This window comes from Cololabis saira, chromosome 16 (assembly GCF_033807715.1).
Source record: "Cololabis saira isolate AMF1-May2022 chromosome 16, fColSai1.1, whole genome shotgun sequence".
NCBI lineage: Eukaryota > Metazoa > Chordata > Actinopteri > Beloniformes > Belonidae > Cololabis > Cololabis saira.
Window position 1 is genome coordinate 9,648,051 of NC_084602.1, and position 21,775 is coordinate 9,669,825.

At 43.2% G+C, this 21,775-nt stretch overlaps 2 protein-coding genes across 2 annotated transcripts in view; both read right to left on the reverse strand.

Annotated features, from left to right (window-relative positions):
* Nucleotides 1-8,298: 8,298 nt before the first annotated feature.
* Nucleotides 8,299-9,814, reverse strand: LOC133462789 (tubulin alpha-1 chain-like). Its single transcript, XM_061744231.1, has 3 exons — nt 9,592-9,814; nt 9,363-9,511; nt 8,299-9,279 (listed from the first exon to the last, which is right to left on the reverse strand). The coding sequence occupies exons 1-3, from the start codon at nt 9,773-9,775 to the stop codon at nt 8,299-8,301; spliced, it is 1,314 nt and encodes a 437-aa protein (XP_061600215.1). The 5' UTR covers nt 9,776-9,814.
* An 8,391-nt stretch (nt 9,815-18,205) lies between these two features.
* Nucleotides 18,206-21,775, reverse strand: part of LOC133462851 (mucin-2-like) — a 72,965-nt gene continuing 69,395 nt past the window's right edge. The window contains exons 22-23 of the mRNA XM_061744301.1: nt 20,532-20,694; nt 18,206-18,459 (exon numbers count right to left, since the gene is read on the reverse strand). Of these exons, the coding sequence (XP_061600285.1) occupies nt 18,371-18,459; nt 20,532-20,694 (252 nt within the window). The 3' untranslated portion in view covers nt 18,206-18,370. The remainder of the gene's footprint in view (nt 18,460-20,531; nt 20,695-21,775) is intronic.

Genomic DNA, 21,775 nt, shown 5'->3' on the forward strand with positions numbered 1-21,775 from the left:
CGACTAAAAAACAATTCACATCAGCTTGAAGTAACAGACAACAAGTACTCTCCCCGGAAGTCACACCCAGCCACAGGCTCTGCATTTCCAGTAGAATGTATATATTGTGACACAGATGAAAAGAAATTCAATGGAAAAATCCAAAGGACTGTCCCATTTACTTGGAAAAACAATGGTGCCGCATGGAAGCGCATTGAACCTATGGCTGAAGCTTTAGGGAAAAGCAGTCTGCTCCGCAAAGTGAAAAAATGAAGACCTGTATGCGAAAGGGGCTCGCTATCATGTCACCTGCTGGAAAGCCTTACAAGTAGAGTACTTGAATCATTCTAAGAAGCTGACAAAGGAAGCCTCAGGTCAGAAACTGACAATCTCTGCGCACCTTAAAGCATACAACGTGGTGAGGGACCACATTAAAGAGCAGGTCATAGAACAAAACAAAGTCCTACAACTTCGCTACCTGCGCCACCTGTATATCCTTGAGCTCGAAAAGCAAAATAACCCTAACCCTGAATACAGAGGAGATAAACTTCTGAGTCGTCTGCAAGGTGATGATGAGTTTAAGAAGCATTTAGCCTTTTCCAAAGTTCCTGTTAAGGACAAAGGAAACCTTGCCTTTTACTTGGTCCACTCTTCCCGTATTTCTGTGGAGGACGCCATGGCCTGTGCGTATCGACTTGGAACGGTGGACAGTGTAAAAGATGTAGCTCTCACCCTACGCAGCGTCATCAATAAGGCCTTCAAGTCCAGTGTTATGCCTTGGCCACCTACCGCAGATGACCTAAACAAGACAGCAGAAGAGGTGTTACCTGAAGAGCTAGACCGCTTCCTCAAACTTCTCTTCTCTGGAGACACTGTTTCTGATTGTGAGAAAACAAAGCGACTTGTTCTTTCAATTGGACAGGACCTGTGTAGAGCAGTGACAAATGGAGAGTGGAAACTTCCAAAACATGTGCTTTTATGTGCCACAGTCCGGCACTTGTACCGGAGCAGACAACTGACCACCATTCTGCAGGGATTAGGCCATTGCGAATCTTATGATTTTGGATTGGAGCTACGTAGTACACTTGTAGACTGTCTTTGAACACTTGATCATTCTCCGCAGGAGGTATGAAGGACGCATCTGCAGGAAACTTAGGACCCATTCTGATACCAATGTGCAGTGGAGGGAGGGTCTCAGGTGTATCCAGTTTCAGACGACGTTCCATGGTCCTGTCATATTTAGGTAGTGTTCTCTCCTGGCAGCTTGTGGCACCCGGTTTTGTTTCCTGGATCATGATGCCGCCGGCACTGTTAACAACATTCGAACCATGGACATTTGTTGTGACTCTGTTCAGGTTGTCCCATTCGCTATGGAACACCTCATTCCAATCTCCTCTGATGATAGAAGGTGTAAGGGAAGTTTACATTTCATCCACAGCCTTAGCCAATGCTGTCTCCAGCTCCAATCCAAAATCATAAGATTCGCAATGGCCTAATCTCTGCAGAATGGTGGTCAGTTGTCTGCTCCGGTACAAGTGCCGGACTGTGGCACATAAAAGCACATGTTTTGGAAGTTTCCACTCGCCATTTGTCACTGCTCTACACAGGTCCTGTCCAATTGAAAGAACAAGTCGCTTTGTTTTCTCACAATCAGAAACAATGTCTCCAGAGAAGAGAAGTTTGAGGAAGCGGTCTAGCTCTTCAGGTAACACCTCTTCTGCTGTCTTGTTTAGGTCATCTGCGGTAGGTGGCCAAGGCATAACACTGGACTTGAAGGCCTTATTGATGACGCTGCGTAGGGTGAGAGCTACATCTTTTACACTGTCCACCGTTCCAAGTCGATACGCACAGGCCATGGCGTCGTCCACAGAAATACGGGAAGAGTGGACCAAGTAAAAGGCAAGGTTTCCTTTGTCCTTAACAGGAACTTTGGAAAAGGCTAAATGCTTCTTAAGCTCCTCATCACCTTGCAGACGACTCAGAAGTTTATCTCCTCTGTATTCAGGGTTAGGGTTATTTTGCTTTTCGAGCTCAAGGATATACAGGTGGCGCAGGTAGCGAAGTTGTAGGACTTTGTTTTGTTCTATGACCTGCTCTTTAATGTGGTCCCTCACCACGTTGTATGCTTTAAGGTGCGCAGAGATTGTCAGTTTCTGACCTGAGGCTTCCTTTGTCAGCTTCTTAGAATGATTCAAGTACTCTACTTGTAAGGCTTTCCAGCAGGTGACATGATAGCGAGCCCCTTTCGCATACAGGTCTTCATTTTTCACTTTGCGGAGCAGACTGCTTTTCCCTAAAGCTTCAGCCATAGGTTCAATGCGCTTCCATGCGGCACCATTGTTTTTCCAAGTAAATGGGACAGTCCTTTGGATTTTTCCATTGAATTTCTTTTCATCTGTGTCACAATATATACATTCTACTGGAAATGCAGAGCCTGTGGCTGGGTGTGACTTCCGTGGAGAGTACTTGTTGTCTGTTACTTCAAGCTGATGTGAATTGTTTTTTAGTCGATCAAGCTTTGATGTGAAATTTAAGTAACAGTTCCTGTGATAACCAGTACTGTCCAGGTTGACACCATCTAGGGTTTCTGGCAATAGATCACAAATTGCCTTCATCCGAAAAGGTGAGTCGATTGGCTCAGCTTGTCTCTTGTCTGTATTTGAAGAAGGTGATGCAACTTTTCTTTGGGGTCATTTTTGGAGGCACTGAAGCAAATGAAGTTCCCAGGCGATGGACTTGGGGTGTGCAATACACAGGTATATGATTGGATTTTTAGTGGGGGTTCAGACACATCAGAAGTCTGATCATGCATCTCTTTGCACTTCTCATGTTTTATTAATCCATCACTGGGCACAGAAAAAAAGAATATAAAAAAATACAATTAGTGCCACTGGACTAAATTATTAAAAAAAAGGCCTGGATAATCGAACTTACTGTATGTCACATTTCTTTTAGCGTACCCTACTGTTAGTTAAAACCTACAAAATACAAGCAAAACAGTAAGAGTTAAAAGCTAACCTCAATGAAAAAAGCTAGCTAACATGCTAATTGGTTAGCTTGTCCAGCTAACCAAATAGAAATGAAGCTATTTTGAAGAATGTATTACCTCTGGCTCTAATATAAGAAAAACAACCATGTATAATGTTATATTAGCAAAAATGATAAGATATAACCTTATATTAGAAATGATAAAACATTCAGAAAATACTTACACTCCTTGTTCAAGTTTGCTTGTGTTTGACAGTTGACAGTTGATGCTACAGTTGGTTTGAGATTTCAAATTCTGAACATTCTAAACACTTAACAGTGGGAAGACACGCCCCTTTTACTGAACATTCGAAGCATTCTAAATGGGTTGCATCCCCCGCATTTTGCTTCATTACTCATTCCACAAATGGAGATTTCTTACAAGTTGTACCTCGTTGGAAAGGGGACTAATTGGGCCTTTTTTTGGTGTAAACAATACACTAACAGGTATTTCCAAAAGGGAGATGCACTTGATTGAAAAAAACATTTTCAAGCGTTTTTGGGTAATTTTGCCCTAAAATACTACTTGAAGCTCATTTTTCCCTAATAAAGAGTGGTTCTACCATCCCAGTAACCTTTCCATTGGATTCCTGGTGTCAATATTATGAGAAAAAGTGTGTTTGTTTGTCTTTCTAGGATTTATGGTTCAGAAGTTATGGAAATCTGCGTTTTTGCCATTTTAACAGGCAAAAATTCTAAATGGGTTCCAAAAAAGAACTTTCGGACCAATTTTTTTTCGGGCAACAAGCAAAAATCGTAAGCAAACACCTAAAGGATCCCAAAAAAACACGTTTCAGAAAAGAGTCCATCGGGTGCTCGGGAACCCCTCCTTCCTACTAGACTAAATGATGGATATTTGTTTGTAGTAATGTAATGAACAACAAAGACAGAGCATTTTGGGATATAAATGAGGATTTAAAGATTCAGAATGCTGAAAAAATAGGATTGTTTTGGCAGAGAAAATAGAAATAAATCTTATACAGCGTTAAAAATCCATCCAACAAGGTATGGATCGATTAGTTTCATGCGGACCAACAACCATACATATGTTCTAGGGGAAATGAGAAAATAGACAAACTACAGTAGCTACTAGACAAGACTGCACCGGAAAAGAAAAGATTATACTCGATTATACCATTATGATTTGCATTTATAGTCTGAAACATAAGACTAAAACAGTCATTGAGAGAAGAACTGGGGAAGTTTGAAGCTAAGTGAAAAATGCCTGAACATCCTTTTGAACTTTCCAGGCACTGAATTGAAGAAATTTCTTTGAGTTTGTCTTCCTTAGTGGATAAACTAAAAATCTAGCCAGTGCAAATGGTATCCATTGCATTTTGAGGACTGGTTAGCAACTATTCTTGATGCCAAGACTACATTTTCTGGTCTAAATTGTTTTGTGTTAACACAATGCCAATATGTAAACAGAAATCAATGATTTCAGAGAAGCAGCTGTTGCTGCCAATCAATTTGGGAAAGCCATTTCAAAGCAATAGGGTATGGCAGACCAAAACTGACATTAAAAGCAGAAATATATTTTGCAAAGTAATGTATACATTTAGTTTTTCCTTATCTTTGTCAAGAAATGTATTTTTGTTCTTCCTTATACATTGGTGTGTTGACTAGTTACTAGCTGAGTGCATCCTGTACGTGTCGCGGGGCGCCTTGCCACCAGTCCTGTGCAGCCTTTTGCTGTCAGTTGTCCCTCCTTTTTAGTGTTGTGCTGGATGCAGATGGTGGTGGCCGTGTTGGCCTTCCTGGGATTGGTCGGGGTTGGTTTATCTTTTATAAATAACCATAGTACCACATTTAAGCAGATATTCCCGATTCATATAGTCATACAAATGGATATGGTTATAAGTACATATATTTAAGTGTACAGAATCTAAAAAAAATAAAATAAGTTACTGTAAAATGTAAGAGCCGTTGTATTTCATGAGAAGGAAACCTCTGTATAAATGCAAGACAGTTGAGTTGTGGTTAAAGTGCAACACCTGCTGTTGAGCATTTAGGAATGGAGAATTTTAATTTAAAGGAACGCTGTGAGTGAACGCTGGCGCAACCTGGTGCCGCTGCTCGCCGCTCCCCTGGCGTCTTTTTTCCGTTTTTTTTTCCGGCTGTTGACGTTTCCAAGTCTGTATCCACAATGTTGGCCGGTAGGACATACATCCTGCTTGTCTGTGCCTGGCTCTTTCTACTGCCTGTTCACCTGCCAGTGACGGGTCTGCTGCAATACCCGGCCGCTGACCTGCTCCGGCTGCGGTTTCACCTGCCTGGACCTGCGCCGGAGGCTCTCCGCCTTCACCCGGACATCACCTTTCAGCCCCGCCGGAGATATATCCACCGAGGGCCCCGAGGGCCCCGCCGGCATTTCCACCATAACAGCTCTACAGCAATAAAGTCCATCTGGTCCAGCTTTCGTCGCCCTCCACGCTCCACCAGCCAAGCTGTCAACCACAGTGTGTTAGCCCGCCTAGCTCGGTCGGCTAACACTACCACCAGCTGTGACAACACTTCACTCAACTTTGCTCTACTCAACCTCTGTTCACTGACAAGCAAAGGACATTTCATCCAGGACCTCATCACCGACCGTAAACTTGACTTTCTTTGTTTAACCGAGACATGGCAACAGCCCAACGACTTCTCCCAGCTGAATGAATCCACTCCGCGTGGGTTTGTTTACTTCTGTCGACCCCGTGGCTCCGGCCGGGGAGGAGGTCTCGCAGTAATTCACCGCGAGAACTGGAAAGTCTCGCTGGTGTCTGTGCCTGTGTCCAGCTCGTTTGATTCCACTGTGTGCGAGCTGTCTGGTCCCACTCCAACCATCATCGCCACAGTCTACCGCCCCCCCAAACCCAATAATCAATTTTTATTTTTATATTTTCATTTTCATTAAAAAATATTAACCCTGCCACTCTCACTTCATGTATCCACTCCCCCTGCCTCCCTGACATCCACAGTCTATCCACCCCTGATGATCTGGTCTCTCATTACAACTCTGGACTCCATAATATTCTTAACTCCCTTGCTCCGTTAAAAACCAGATCTGTTTCTTTTTCTGTCTCCGCCCCTTGGTTCACCCCCGATCTCCATCTCCTGAAAGCCAAAGGTAGGCTCCATAAAAAAACTGGTCTCACTATCCACAAGGAAATGTACAATAATCACTTACTATGCTATAAGGACGCCATTGTCAGCACCAAAACCCACTACTACTCCGCTATAATCACTGCCAATAAAGGAAACTCCAAGTCACTCTTCTCCCTACTCAACAATATGACCCAACCCCAGGACTCTCTCCCCTCCCACTTCCACACAACCTCCTTCTGCAACTCCATCATATCATTTTTCAATGAAAAAATCAAGATCATCCACGAGCACCTCGGATCAATCTCCCACCCCAGCTCCTCAGCCGACTTTCATCCGTCCACACACCCATTCTCCTCCTTCCATCTCCCCACTCTCTCAGAAATCACAGAACTCATACAGAAATCCAAGCCATCCACCTGCCAACTGGACCCCCTGCCCACACATCTTGTTAAAGCCTGCTCCCCCTCCTTGGTTCCCCTCATCTCTGCCATCATCCACTCCTCTCTCACCACTGGAACTGTCCGCATCCTTCAAAACTGCTGCCATTACTCAAATCCTGAAAAAACCTGGTGCCGACCCCTCCAACTTCAACAACTTCCTTCCAATATCCAATCTACCTTGCATCTCCAAAATTCTCGAAAAAACAGTTGCTTCCCAACTCCATTCTCACCTGTCCCATAACAACCTGTATGAACAGTTCCAGTCCGGTTTCCGCCCACTTCACAGCACCGAAACAGCACTCATCAAAATCACCAACGACCTTCTCATGGCAGTTGATTCAGGACTCCTCACCATCTTCATCCTCCTTGACCTAAGTGCGGCCTTCGACACCATCCGTCACACCACCCTCCTCAACAGGTTATCTTCCATCGGCATCACCCACACTCCACTGTACTGGTTTACATTGTACCTCTCTGGCCGCACTCAGTTCATTCAACTCAAGTCCCTGAAATCCATCCCCTCCTCTGTCACTTCTGGTGTTCCCCAGGGCTCTGTCCTGGGGCCCCTACTCTTTATCATCTACCTCCTTCCCCTCAGCAATATCTTCCGCAAATTCAACGTCCACTTCCATTGCTATGCTGATGACACCCAGCTCTACCTCACCACCAAACCCTCGTCCTCTCTCCCGCCCACCTCCCTTACTGACTGCATTTCTGAAATAAAAACCTGGTTCACCCAAAACTTCCTTAAATTAAACAGCAATAAAACAGAGGTTCTCCTCATTGGCAACCAAATCCACCTTAGCCAAAACCGACAGTTTTTCTCTCACTATAGACAACTCCACTGTTTCACCCTCCCCCCAAGCCAAGAGCCTGGGTGTCATCCTGGACAGCACACTCTTTTCAATCTCACATCAATAACATTACCCGGTCTGCCTACTTCCATCTATGTAACATCAATCGCCTCCAGCCCCTCCCTTACCCCCCACACTGCCACCATCCTTGTTCACAGCCTCGTCACTTCCCGCTTGGACTACTGCAACTCTCTCCTCGTTGGCCTCCCTCACAAATCCCTTCATAAACTCCAACTGGTCCAGAATTCAGCTGCCCGCATCATAACTCAGACCCCCTCCATCCATCACTCCTGTCCTCCAACAGCTCCACTGGCTCCCGGTTCAGTTCCACATCCAGTTCAAGGTCCTCCTGTATGCATTCAAGGCCTTCCACAACCTCGCCCCCCCATATCTGTGATCTCCTCCACACTCCCTCCCGAGCTCTAAGATCCTCTTCCTCCATACAGCCGTCTGTCCCCTCCGCCCGTCTCACCACCATGGGGAGCAGAGCATTCAGCCGCTCTGCTCCTCGTCTCTGGAACTCTACCACCCCAACTCAGGAACATTGACTCATTCACTCACTTCAAATTACAACTCATCTGTTCAAGACTGCCTATCTCATCTAACAATTTATCTCTTGTAATGTTCTTACCTCTGCTGTTTTTTTTTAATGCTTTTAAATGTATTCTGCAGGCTCTACTATTATTTGAACATGTTGTGTACGGCGACCTTGAGTGCCTAGAAAGGCGCCTTAGAAATAAAATGTATTAATTTTGGTTGCAACTCAAAGAAAAATTCATTTTATGTGCAAAGGCTTGTGAATTCCCACAAATATAGTAGAGTAAAAAACAAGCAGTATTTAAGCCAATAAACACTTTATTATGAAATTCAACAACAAAAAAAAAAAAGTCACCTATACAGGGAATGCATGTTCAATACTCTTCTCCATAATCATCCTCCTCCTCCCCCACGCTATCAGTTCCAACCTCCTCATAATCTTTCTCCAGAGCTGCCATGTCCTCCCGGGCCTCGGAGAACTCTCCCTCCTCCATCCCCTCACCCACGTACCAGTGGACGAAGGCCCGCTTGGCGTACATGAGGTCAAACTTGTGGTCGAGCCGAGCCCAGGCCTCTGCAATAGCAGTGGTGTTGCTTAGCATGCACACAGCCCTCTGCACCTTGGCCAGGTCTCCCCCAGGAACCACGGTGGGGGGCTGGTAGTTGATTCCCACCTTGAAACCAGTGGGACACCAGTCCACGAACTGGATGGACCGCTTGGTCTTGATGGTGGCGATGGCAGCGTTGACGTCTTTGGGCACCACGTCTCCGCGGTACAGCAGGCAGCAGGCCATGTACTTGCCGTGGCGAGGGTCACACTTCACCAGCTGATTGGCCGGCTCGAAGCAGGCGTTGGTGATGTCGGCCACCGAGAGCTGCTCGTGGTAAGCCTTCTCAGCAGAGATGACAGGGGCATAGGTGGCCAGAGGGAAGTGGATCCGGGGATACGGCACCAGGTTGGTCTGGAACTCCGTCAGATCCACGTTGAGGGCGCCGTCGAAGCGAAGAGAAGCAGTGACGGAGGACACGATCTGACTGATCAGCCTGTTCAGGTTGGTGTAGGAGGGACGCTCGATGTCCAGGTTCCTGCGGCAGATGTCGTAGATGGCCTCGTTGTCCACCATGAAGGCACAGTCGGAGTGCTCCAGGGTGGTGTGGGTGGTCAGGATGGAGTTGTAGGGCTCCACCACAGCAGTGGAGACCTGGGGGGCCGGGTAGATGGAGAACTCCAGCTTGGACTTCTTGCCGTAGTCCACGGACAGACGCTCCATCAGCAGGGAGGTGAAACCAGAGCCGGTCCCCCCCCCGAAGCTGTGGAACACCAGAAAGCCCTGAAGACCGGTGCACCCGTCAGCCTGCCAACACAACCAGAGATGGAAGCCATGAAAAACAGTTACGTCATTTCATATTTTGATAACCACTGAATTAATTTACCCACCAGTTTACGAATCCTGTCCATAACCTGGTCAATGATCTCTTTACCAATGGTGTAATGTCCACGGGCGTAGTTGTTGGCAGCATCCTCCTTGCCGGTGATCATCTGCTCCGGGTGGAACAGCTGGCGGTAAGTCCCAGTACGCACCTCATCTGAAAAGGCAGGGACAAATCAGTTCTAGTCAAGATATTCAGTATGATTTCCCAAATGTTGACCCATAACTAGTGATTACCGACGACGGTGGGCTCCAGGTCCACAAACACAGCTCTGGGAACGTGCTTTCCAGCTCCAGTCTCACTGAAGAAGGTGTTGAAGGAGTCGTCTCCTCCAGCACCAGCGCTCTTGCCACCGGTCGCGTGTCCATCCGGCTGGATTCCATGTTCCAGACAGTAAAGCTCCCAGCAGGCATTTCCCATCTGGACCCCAGCCTGACCAACGTGGATGGAGAGACACTCACGCTGTGGGGAGGGGCACAAAACACGCACAGGGGGCTCAAATGGCATGGTTACAGCAAGGACCACTGGTGGAACAAACCACACAACGGTGGCCAACAAGATAAAAAAACACAGAATACGAACCACAACTGTGGCGTGGAGTAGTTTGGGTCGAACAGTTAGCAGTTAACAGCATTTAGCCGGTGTTCTGCTGATCCTTGTTACCTGCCGAGAACTGCTACTTTGTGGTTCTGCGCATGCGCAGAGGCGATTTTCAAAGTTTGATTGCCACCCCATCATTTCTTGAATGTTGTAAAATTGATAATATGGGATGTTGAGTATTTGATCCTTCAAAATACACTACCCATGACATGAATTGCATTACACTTTGTGAACATTGTACGAGAAAAAAAAAAAAATAATTCTAATGCTTTATTTGATATTCATTCAGTCATCGGCCTTTATTTAACCAGGCAGGTCATTAAGAACATTCTTATTTACAATGACGGCCTGGCAAGAGACAAGGACCACTTGGGGAAAAGGAAGTTTAGGGAGTAAAACTGTAGCTCTGCAAAGGTGGAAAACCATTATGTAGCATTTTTTGGCAAAGCAGCAGAAATCAGCCGAACACCTGTGCGCATGTGCAGAACCACAAAGTAGCATTTCTCAGCAGGGAGCAAGGATCGACATGACACCGGTGTTCTGTCGATCCTTGCTCCCTGCCGCAACTACATGAACCTTACACACTTGGTTAGTGCATGAGTTCAAACCGGTTTAAAGTATGACCCGACAAGTTAAAAACCAAACATACATAGCTAAACTTGTATGTAAAGGCCTTACTTTGGTAGCATTGTTAAAACTTAAAAAAGGAGCGCTACATGATAAGCGCCCTCAACCCGACGAAAGCAGTTTATATAAATCAAAATGAGCGTTTCTCACTTACCATTGTTCCTTAAACCGATAACTTTCAACTCTTGGTGTGAGGAAGAAAGCGAGAACAATACGTTTGCTTCCAGATAATGCCGTTAATGAGTCCTGAAAGCAAAATGTGAAATGTTTGAAGTAGGCTGGGTTATTTATACTAGGCGCTCAGCTGCGAGGGAGCTGCTGCTCCAATCTGATTGGCTGGTGTTGAATTGGTCTCATTTCATTGGCTAAAATGAAACGATGGTCCCTCATTGACGCCTACAATTGTCAAGAGAACTATAAGACAGGAGTCAACTGAAACAATGGAAAGCATTTTAAAGGTTCTTCAGTGTGGTCACTCTGTAGGAAATATAATGGTCAATCATATTTAAAATTGATGGTACAAATTGAAAAGGATGGTCCACTACAAGGCCCCATCCTCTACACTGAATCTATTCACTGCTATACAAGAATGAATATTGCTCCTATGAGGAAATGTATGCTTCAAATAAATAACATATTAATACCGCTCATCCTAACAAGAAATGCAAAAACAGGTAAAACAAATTAAAAAAAAACATCGGCTCTGAGCTGGAATAAATAATTTATTTGGGGGCATTTCTTCCGATTTCAGCTGCATTGCATTATGGGTAATGCAGTTCTTTGCTTTGCGTTCCGTGAAGAGTTTTGGTTTTATTATGATCGTACGGGTGTGTGAATGTTTATGGGCAGCGTCAGTGCATCATTACACCCTGCTTTTCTTGTTTGTATTTCAAGAACCAACACCAGAACTTAAGTTTGTGGATGAAAAACGGCTCCTCGTTCCGCTTTATTGTCACGCATATTATATACTGACGGATTAAGACCAATGTACACTTTGAGTCTTACACATTGTGGATGTCCGCGATCACCTCTCTCATAAGTATAACAATGTGAACAATATACATTTATATTTAAAACATGAAGCATCACGATCTGATTCCTCTGCTGCAGAAATAAATACAACTTGTGCCAACGGGATTATCGAGGTGCAAACGTGAGAAATAAAGAGCAAAGTTGCTGTAACTCGGAGTGTTGCATCCGCAGGAGGAGAGACCGGTCTTAGTCCCGGTGTTGTGCCAAAAAGTGATTGCCTGCCAGAATCTTATTTCTTCCGATTTGTGGCCGCGGGAGCGCGCACAGCAGCCCGTTGAACGACAGCGCTAAAACGTCATTTTCAGATTATGAAGCTCAAGAATGAGATCAAGTCATATTTAAGAAGAAACGACTTTTCCTTAACTGCATTTGGCCTTCAATCAATTTTTAGCAGGTACAAAGACCCATTTTCAGGAGAGAAATCAGATTCTGGCAAGCAATCACTTTTTGGCACAACACCGGAGAAACACTTTTTGGATCCTGCAGCCGACTTGATATCAGACTGTGAAAGTAACCTAAACATTCAATAACTTTATTCATTCATTGCTGAGTCACATCAGTTCGTACCAACCAACCTTTCCGTGACATCTTAGTTTTATTTGGACAACTTTACAGAACCGGTTTTTCGCTGCAAAATGTATTTTAATGTTTTTCTGTTCAGACACAGTTATGGGATGTTTAGGATCTGGCTTTTATCTCGAGTAGTCGTCCCATACGGTTGTCATGGTGACAGATGTCCGACCTGTCAGCAGCTCCAGCTGAAAGCATCATGTTGGTCTGAACCAGAGCAGCTGGTCCAATTCAGGACAGAGACTCACCAGTGAGTGTCGCCAACGGACAAAACCTCCGAAAAGTGCGTGCACCAGCCTTGATGTGTGAGTGACGGACCGCAGCTTTCTACGTTCGTCATTCTTTGTACATCCGACCGTGAGCGTAGAAAGTGGCGAACGCACGTTTTGTACATCAGGCCCCAGGTCTCCAGTGATGCCTCACTCCACTGGCTCCCCTTAAAATTCGGAACCCAATTCAAGAATTGGATTACTTGCGTACGAAGCAGAAAACGACCTAGCTCTGCCCCCAAAAGCCCACGAAATTTGGGCTTTTGGGGGGGGGGGGGGGGGGGTGTCTCTGCAACAAGACTACTGATGGATGTTTTGACCCACAGGACAGTAAGTCAGGTTAAGAGCTATTCATCAGAAGACACCAAGTAGCCTGCAATAGGCAAATACCTTGTACAAGATTTTAATTATGAAAATGAAGTTGTTGGAATACAAGTTACCCCCTGCTTCTGCAGGGTCAGGGACGAGAGACACCAACCTGCCAATTAAGTCATTGGAATAGCACATGTGCAGACCTGCGCTTCCCCAAGCAATGCTCAACAGGGCTGGAACATGAGGGCTTTTTTAAAGAGTGGGTCTGTGTTTAAGACATGGCTTACAAGCATCTCAGGCAGATATGGATTCAGTGAAAGGCATCAATCATTCACAACAAACTGAGCTACTCAAGTTTTTAATTATCCAAAGTCGGAGTCTCCAGATGATCAAACCTGCAAGAGAGATGACATTACAGGCGTCGACAGCATGTTGCGTGATGAGATCAGATTCTTACCCCTTTAGACCCAGTCCCTTGCTGCTTCTCTCCAACAGGGATGTGGTCAAACGTATCCGTGGAGTACTTGGCATGAGATTGGAGGTCCCGTGCTCGCTCGTAGCCACTGCTGAAGTGGATGGTGTGGGATGAAGGGAACTCGGGAGCTTCCTCAACAGAGTCAGAGGGTACATGGGCAGAGGTCCAAGCAGGGACCAAGACAGGACGGTTGGGCCTAAGGTGCAACAGCTGCTCAATGAAAGAAGCAATTCCTGCATCTTCAGCCCAGAAGCCAGCATTGGACCCTGCACCATAGCTGCTCACTGCACCGGCCCCGCTGGTGTAGCCGGACCCTGCGCCGTAGCCGCCTCCTGCGCTGCCACCAGTGGTGTAGCCGGACCCTGCGCCGTAGCCGGACCCTGCGCCGTAGCCGGACCCTGCGCCGTAGCCGTAGCCTGCGCTGCCAACAGTGGTGTAGCCGGACCCTGCGCCGTAGCCGGACCCTGCACCGTAGCCGGACCCTGCGCCGTAGCCGCTTCCTGCGCCGCCACCAGTGGTGTAGCCGGACCCTGTGTTAGTTTGAACTAACCCACAACACATTAATACCATTTCAGTCAGAATGAAATACAAGTTAATGAAACACGGTGAGGAGTCTGACCAAGCTGAATTATTTGAAAGTCCACATGAAATTTAGAAGAGAGACTCAGTTTCACCATGCCATCTTCATACTAAGACAGAATTGTGTGTCTGGGTCAAAGTTGGATGATTTTACAACAAATGTTGATCTACTTGCTTTTTTTAGTGGGGATGCTAAATCCAACACCAAAGAGCAGGATGCAAATCCAAGACACTCTGTTAACATCAAAACGTGAATTAGAACAATTAAAAAAAAAGTTAATTCTCAAAAAATAAAACATGTTAACCAAGTCACCTTAAAACAAACTTGGACACCATAATGGACGAGAAAAAGCAGCACAGGAAAAGTTAAAGGCAGCAAAATAAACACAACTGTAACTGTCATGTGGCTTCACTCTTACTTATATTGGTGCTCCACACACTCTAATTAGACTCATTAACCTCACCTGCTACCCAGTATGGAATGTGGTGCATTCATTAAATTTGGAATTTAAAGCATTCATTAACTGGACACAGAAAACATGACGGTCCTAATATTGTATTATGTTTGTAAAATTGAAATGAGTTAAGCACAGAAATACAATGGTCAATAGACTAGATTTACTAGCTGCTAATTTTCAGTTACAGATAAAAGATACGTAAAATTAGTTATTTATTATAATATTCCTCCAGTGATTCATGAATTACCTTTTGAATTTGAGACTTGAATTTGAAAAGTAGGTTACTTTTGATTGCTCTGCATGAACGCTGCACTTGCTGGGATTGTCATCTCCTCAGATGAAACCCCGTTGTACCTTTTAAAAACATCCATCTATCCGATAGCAATACCTGCTTATTTCTATTCAGTCTCACGGTCTGCTGGAGTAAGTCCCAGCTCTTTCATTCCAGTTTTAACCCTGAATCAAATGAAAATGCCATTGTAGTCAATAAAATGATTCTACTTGCAACTTCGTTGTTTAGAATCCTGAATTAAGTTTGTATTTATGTTAAAGACCTCTCATTGGTTTTGCATATGTTATGTTGACTAGCAAAGGGATGACAGATGAAAATTAGCATTGCTGCTAACTCTGACACATTTATATTTTCAAATTGAGGTTGATTGATGTGCACTGTCCCTTACAGTTTACATTTAAAACATTAGAAAGAATCTCTCCACCTGTCAGGAGTTCGTTCTGAATTTCATGACCTTTATTTTATAGGTTCCTGAAATCAGCACCTTAGGTCAACATCAGAGTGACACAAATGTGCTTGTTGTGGTCATGGATAATGAACAAGCAAAGGTACTGTAAGGTGTTAATGTTTGTCCATTTTTTTTATCATATATGATCAAATTGTTCATGCTAATCAATAACTTGAACAACTTACCTTCACCAATTCAAGTCGCTGAGTCATTCAGTGGCCAATGAGCTACAGTAGATCTCGGCTATGCCCCCCTTCCTGCTGTAGATTGACGCCCCACTGAAGAATTGGAAGAAGTCAGTCCTGGATAATTTAATTATAAAAACTACTCCCGCTGTTGACTGGGGTCACAACTCAATGAAGTCGTTTTTTATTTTTTTCCAACCATCAATCCTGGGGGTGGCCAGGACATCATCTTTGAGAGCAGTCCAGATAGCTCAGCATACTTCGGGCACTATACGTCCCACGGTAGCTGTATAATCCAACCTGATCTCACAAAATATATCTGATCTCACCGTGATATATACACGGATTATGACATTATTATTTATATATTATTCTTTATTATAGTGGCTAAATTATACGTTTTTGTCGCGCAAGGTACTGTTTGTTACTGTCAGTTTGTAAAAGCATGTTTTTAACGCTGTTTTAGCAGTGTTTTATTGAGGTTTTAATGGGAGCACCACGGATATTGTACAATGCGAATCAATGGATACCGTTATCGTGATATATATGTTACGGTTAATGTAGAAAAGCGGCAAAATAGCCGGCTAATGTGCAAAATAACCGGCAGGGCGGTGAATATGTAAAATAGCCGGCCAAACGGCTATTTTGCAAAATAGCCGGCTAATATGCAAAATAACCACCAGGGCGGCTAATGTAGAAAAGCGGCAGTAGCCAGTTAATGCTGTGGATGTGTCAGACCCGACACTTTTTCGGGGAGTGTAACCTTAGGCTTCTTCAACAGCCATAAACAGCCTTGTCAACAACAAGCATGTGCAGCTTAAGGGCTTCTTCAATTGGCTGCTACGCACCAACTGCACTGATTGGAGACTGTAAGTGACTGGTTTGAAGCGCGAATTTCATCCATTCAACTGAACTGTAGGCTATTCTGTAGTAACTGGACTCTATCTACCAAATGAATTACGTTTGCTTAGTTGGTTTTGGTTTCATCAATTTGTGTAGATGGAGGAGGAGGAGAGACCTCATCTCATCATGCGCGCGCTTCGGGTTTGCGCGATTCGGGTTTTTACCTTCCATGAGAGAGACACAACAACTGTTTGTCTGTTTTGGAGGTGGCAAAGAGAAGAATAGATCTTTCCTGACAAAGACTGTCACACTGGATATTTGCGAGTACATTTCCCAGACCTATAAGGCTGGTAGAGGTGATGTGCCCAAATTCAGAGCGCACTCCACTGCGCTTTGCCACCTCGGTGGCAAAGCTCTATTCTGGGGTGCCAATGACGTAATCTGTAGTTTGCATTATTCGTTTTGGAATACTCAATTGAGGAATATACTGCATGGGATTTGTACTCAGAATAATTGCTATAATTGCCACGGCATGCTCCGGTCAGCTCGAGACAATTGTCTCGAGCTGACCGGAGAAATGTGATGTCCGCGCACCGTGAGCTTAAAAATGTATGTACTTTGCAAAATATTTCCTATATTTTCTACATTAGCCGCCCTGACGGTTATTTTGCACATTAGCCGGCTATTTTGCAAAATAGTTGTTTTTCTACATTAACCGTAACATATCTATCTATATATATATATATATATATATATATATATATATATATATATATATATATATATATATATATATATATATATATATATATATATATATATATATATATATATATATATATATCACATCTCATATCTTATGTCTATATTTTGTCTCCAGATGTTGTTGATGACAAAAAGTGTTTTTTGCACCTTTTGAAAAAGCAGGAGAAATGGCCATTTCAAAAAGTACAGAGTTACAATGTTCAATGGACAGTTTCAGAACATGTTCAGTTTGCATTCCTTCATCTCCAATTTCTTGTAACTGTGATATAACACTGCTTTATATACTAAAAACCTTTCAAATCTATTTCGGTTTTTTAGTTTTTATTCCATGTAAAGTGTTATTAAGCACTCATTACATTTTGTGAAATGTAAATGACTCCAGATAATGAAAGTTGAAGTGGTTCTGAAAAAAGGGTGTAAAGCACTTGGTCCTAACACATTGTAAGACACTTTTACAGCCATAATAACACGATAAATTCCAGGCGGATTTTTATTACTTAGGTAATAAAGGGTTGGTATATTCCACCGTAAACGCTGGCAGCTCTGCAGATAATTCGGTGGGTTGGGCTGAAGGAGCTGTGAGCAGAGCAGAGATAACTTTGATTGATATGCGGTGGGCATGTTTCAGTCGGCTTCCGAAGCAACATGTCTGCGCCCCCCATGAAGAAAAACGCACTTCAAAACCGATCTTCAGAAACCAATAGGTCACAATATTACAGGATAACATTTCAGTGTGTGCCTATCCCAAGTTTGATTAAAGTTTAATGCCCATGGTGGTGCATGTAGCAGAAAGCCTGCATTTAATACTGAGTAAATATGGGCTGTAGGCAGCAGAAAAAATGAGAGGCTGTATTGTAGAACGTAGTCTGTTATGCAGTTAAAGAGTGGAAAAACACAACACATTTTTATTTGTAATGTGTAACAGATTTCTCAGATATTTACAGTCAGAGGTGATCGCTGTCATATTGTTATTACAGTTCTGTTTTACAAGTATCTATGTACACTACACAGGCTTATTTACAACTGAATGCAGTGAAGCAGTTTGTGTAAAAGTGAACACGATTCAAAAAGTTTACAAGAGATATGTTTTCTAGAATTAAAAAGTTAAAATTTAGTCCACATACATGTTGGGAGTTTAAGCTTTTCAGACCTCTACTGCAGCAGCAATGTTTCATACATTCATGTTTAACAACAAGAAAATGAGAAAACTAACAGTGAAACCAAGTCATAAAAAAGTACCACCAGGTAGACATGTACAGAAACAACATGGAGTCTTTGGTACGCAGAGAAGGGAAAAGAGTCAACTTTCTATGTTTCTCAGCAAAGAAAATATTACAGCATTAAATGTCTATGAGTGCCTGTCTCACGTTTGATTAAAGTTTATTGAGCCAACCTGTACAGTAAAGGAGTGACTAAAAATCTGCACCAGCACCTGACGAGACTAGATGATGATGAAGACCCACAGCAGAGATGTGGCTCCATGGTGGAGCTGGATGCAGATCTGAGTCTCCCGACGGAGCTGCATCACGGGGCATCTCTGATCGCTCCATCCTCGTCAGACTACAGCATCTCCACCGTCCACCTCTGGCTCAGTTTATGCTCATCCAAGCTGCTGACGATCACCTGGTTCTTGTCGTACTGATGGCCACCTAACAAAAAGATAGGTTTGACTTTCATCAACTGCTAAAATGTCAAAAAACAGTTACAAACAGAGTAAGTAATGTAAAAACCTCGCTCCAGAAAAGTTGTGACACTGTTTTAAATATAAATTGAATCAGAATTCAGCGATTCAATAATGTCACTAAACCTACAGTATATTCTATTCACAATAGAACATAAAAACATGTCACATTTTGAAACAGATATTTTAAGATTTTGTGAAAAATATGAACTCATTTTGAGTTTAATGGCAGCAAACCATGTCAGATAAGTTGAATCGAGTGATGTTTCTGACTGTGTTGCATCTGCTCATCTTTCAACAACCGTTCCCTAAATGTGTGGAAACTGTTCCACACAGTTGATGGAGTTCTGGGAGAGAAATGTGGTCCCATTCCTATTGATACAGAGTTTGCAGCTACTCAACAGTCCTGACTCTTCTTTGATGTATTTCTCCCTTCTTTGATGCACTAAATGTTTTTCAGTCGGGTTGAACTTATAGGACTAGATAGTACAATCCCTAAAATAATCTGAATTATAATTCCGATTATTATTCCGACTATAATTCCGATTCCTTTTTTTGATGCATTAAATGTTTTTGCAGTCCGTAAAAGATCTGGACTGCAGGCAGACCAGACCAGCTCAACCCTATACTCAGCACTCAGCAGTATGTTGAAAGATGCAAGGCCTGCCCTGAGAAACTGTTGTCTGGATGGAAGCAGATGTTTCTCTAAAACCTGTTTATACCTTTCAGAACTGTTTCTCTCTTTCCAGATGGAGGAAGTTTCTGTTCCATAGGCACTAAAGGATGCATCGTTTTGTACACGTGGCTGTGTCATGTAAAAGAAAATGCTTTTCTTTCACTGAAGGTTGAAGGATAAAAGGAAAATGTTTCCTCATGTCAGCAGCTTATTGTAAAATTTAACTAAATACTGAAACTTAATACTGAATGAAAAGCATTAGTCACTGCAAACTCACTACTGCGCCTCACTGATCCACCAGCAGATGGCAGTGTTGGCTGAGAAGACTCTCCTTCATGGTTGGAGATGAATGACTGGATGCAGTAAAATATGGTACAATAAGATGTCTTTCAGTAAATAATCGATCTAGAAATAGTGAAGTGGATTCCATGACAGGAACTGATAAAATGAGCAACAGAGCTTTAAAGTTTCTTTAATATGTAATGTTTTCTGTATAAGAAACACTGGACCGCCCTTTTTGAAAAGATAGAAAAAAGCAACTAGCCCCCATTTTTATTTATTTTTATTTAACCTTTATTTACCCAGGCAATTCTTATTTACAAATGCAGCCTGAATGATAAAAATTAGATAATAATAATAATTCCTTGCAATGGAAGCATTCAGTCTTTTTTTAACTTGTATAAATGGGATTGTTGTAGATAAATATCAGGATTGGAGGTCAATGCAATGGTTGTTTTTTTTCTTTCATGTTTTGAATTATCAATGACGTTCTTACTGGGTTGTTCACATTTTTAGGGACAGGATCTGACAAATGAGGTCATTTTGTTTTTAAGCATTTAACCATTCTCCAGGATTCAAAATCAAAGGTGAGGTTGAAGCTAAAGGATAGATCTTATGCACAGAATAATCCTGAGATATTACTGAAATGTCTGACATGTTTTGGTCAAAACACCAGGATGATACAAAACAAGATCTCCTTTTTCTGCCAGGTCATTAGGGCTGTGTTCACAGCTGGTTTTAGGGGCTGGAGTAGCAGCTGGACTCAGCTACACCACACTCCTCTGACAGCTGGGCCTTTTTGTAAATGAGTGTAACAGGTTCATGCTACTTTCTTCTGAGCGTCAGTAAAGTCAGCCTGGAGTGAAGCTGGGTGTTAAACCTAGATGGAAAACTGGATGATTCTAATCTGTTCAGGGTCTGTGATGTCACAGGACCCTCCAAAATGTGACCAGTCACCGAGTGACAGATTTTTCGACTGAGGTCTCCCCGTACTAAATGAGAGTTGGTAATGAATGATTTTATCCTCAATCACAGAAAAGGGGATTTTTTTTCATCCCGTCCCGTTTACTACAGAGCTGACTGACCTTTGACCTCCAGCACCAGATGTGGGTTGAGGTGGCAGCGCACCAGACCGTCCGGGGTGATGCTCCACAGCTGGTTGTCTTTGCCTCGCTCCGAGGAAACGCAGAGCCGGCAGCCCGCCATCATCACACCCCCTGCTGTCTGCAGGCAACAGTCCTCCACCAGCTGGGGACAGAAGGAACGTACAGAGATTAAGGATCCATGCAGCAGAACGAGAAGAGAAACTGGCTTCTTACGTAACCCCTCATTTCTTGGTTCATTGCTTAACTTTCCAGAAGTTTCCACAACAATCTCACCATCAGGTGGTTAAATATCCTGCTGAGCCAGCAAACAGGAAGATGCCACAGAAGCTCCAGTGGTATCCAGCGTACTAGCCATTTCCTGTTTTCTAGACAGTTGTGAGCTTCTTTGAATTAAAACATCACCCTTTTCTCTTTATTAAAGTAACTTTTTATGAATTAGACTATGTGGTTGGCATTGCAGCATTTCTACAGAAGCTCTGATACGATACTTCTCATCTCAAACATCTGTGGACACAGTTGGATTCAGATTTAATTATCAACAACACCATCGATTTGGTTCCTTATCGATTCTCATCCAGTTATATATAGTACAAATATAGTACAAATTACTTTGGCTGCATTAACACTTTAATTTCAAGTATGCACCAATATTTTGTGCTCAACGTCATCTAAATCAAAGCTGGCTTAACCTGAAAAACAGGAACCTTTTCAAATGAACATTGTGACATAAATACAATGGCAATGATCAACTTTTGGACTTTAACAGTTTTTATGCAGAAAATGTTTCAGAGTGTTTGAGGTATTTCCCTATCATCATTCCCTATGACCAAAGCTCTGAACCTGTTGCCAACCATCTCACTCCTGCATTGATGTTCATGCAGGACTAATGTTTGCTGCAGTTCCTCCACTGACCGATAGAGGGCGGCTTCAAACGCGAGTTAATCTCCATTGTCCCACTTTAGAGCAGAAATAATAAACAATTTATTGTTTAAACAATCTTTTTATAATAAAAATGTATAGCCTAGTTCAAAAACTTCTGGGATTGATTCAAATTCAAAACTGGTCTTCAGAAACCACTGGATCATGTGACCGAATGTTTCATCCATTGTTATATGCAGTCAAGGGTTGCAGCTGGCTCTAGTATTCACTAATAAACACTACAAATACAATAGGGTCCTCACAGCCTCGTGCTTGGGCCCTAAAAACATTCAGACACAATAGCA

Bases quoted from the DNA above. Each gene is read 5' to 3' on its own strand.
- LOC133462789 (XM_061744231.1), bottom strand. From the start codon at position 9,775: ATGGGAAATGCCTGCTGGGAGCTTTACTGTCTGGAACATGGAATCCAG. The intron at 9,512-9,591 runs GTAATCACTAGT...CTGCCTTTTCAG, and splicing joins CCTGGAGCCCACCGTCGTCG to ATGAGGTGCGTACTGGGACT. The intron at 9,280-9,362 runs GTGGGTAAATTA...TTGTGTTGGCAG, and splicing joins TGGACAGGATTCGTAAACTG to GCTGACGGGTGCACCGGTCT.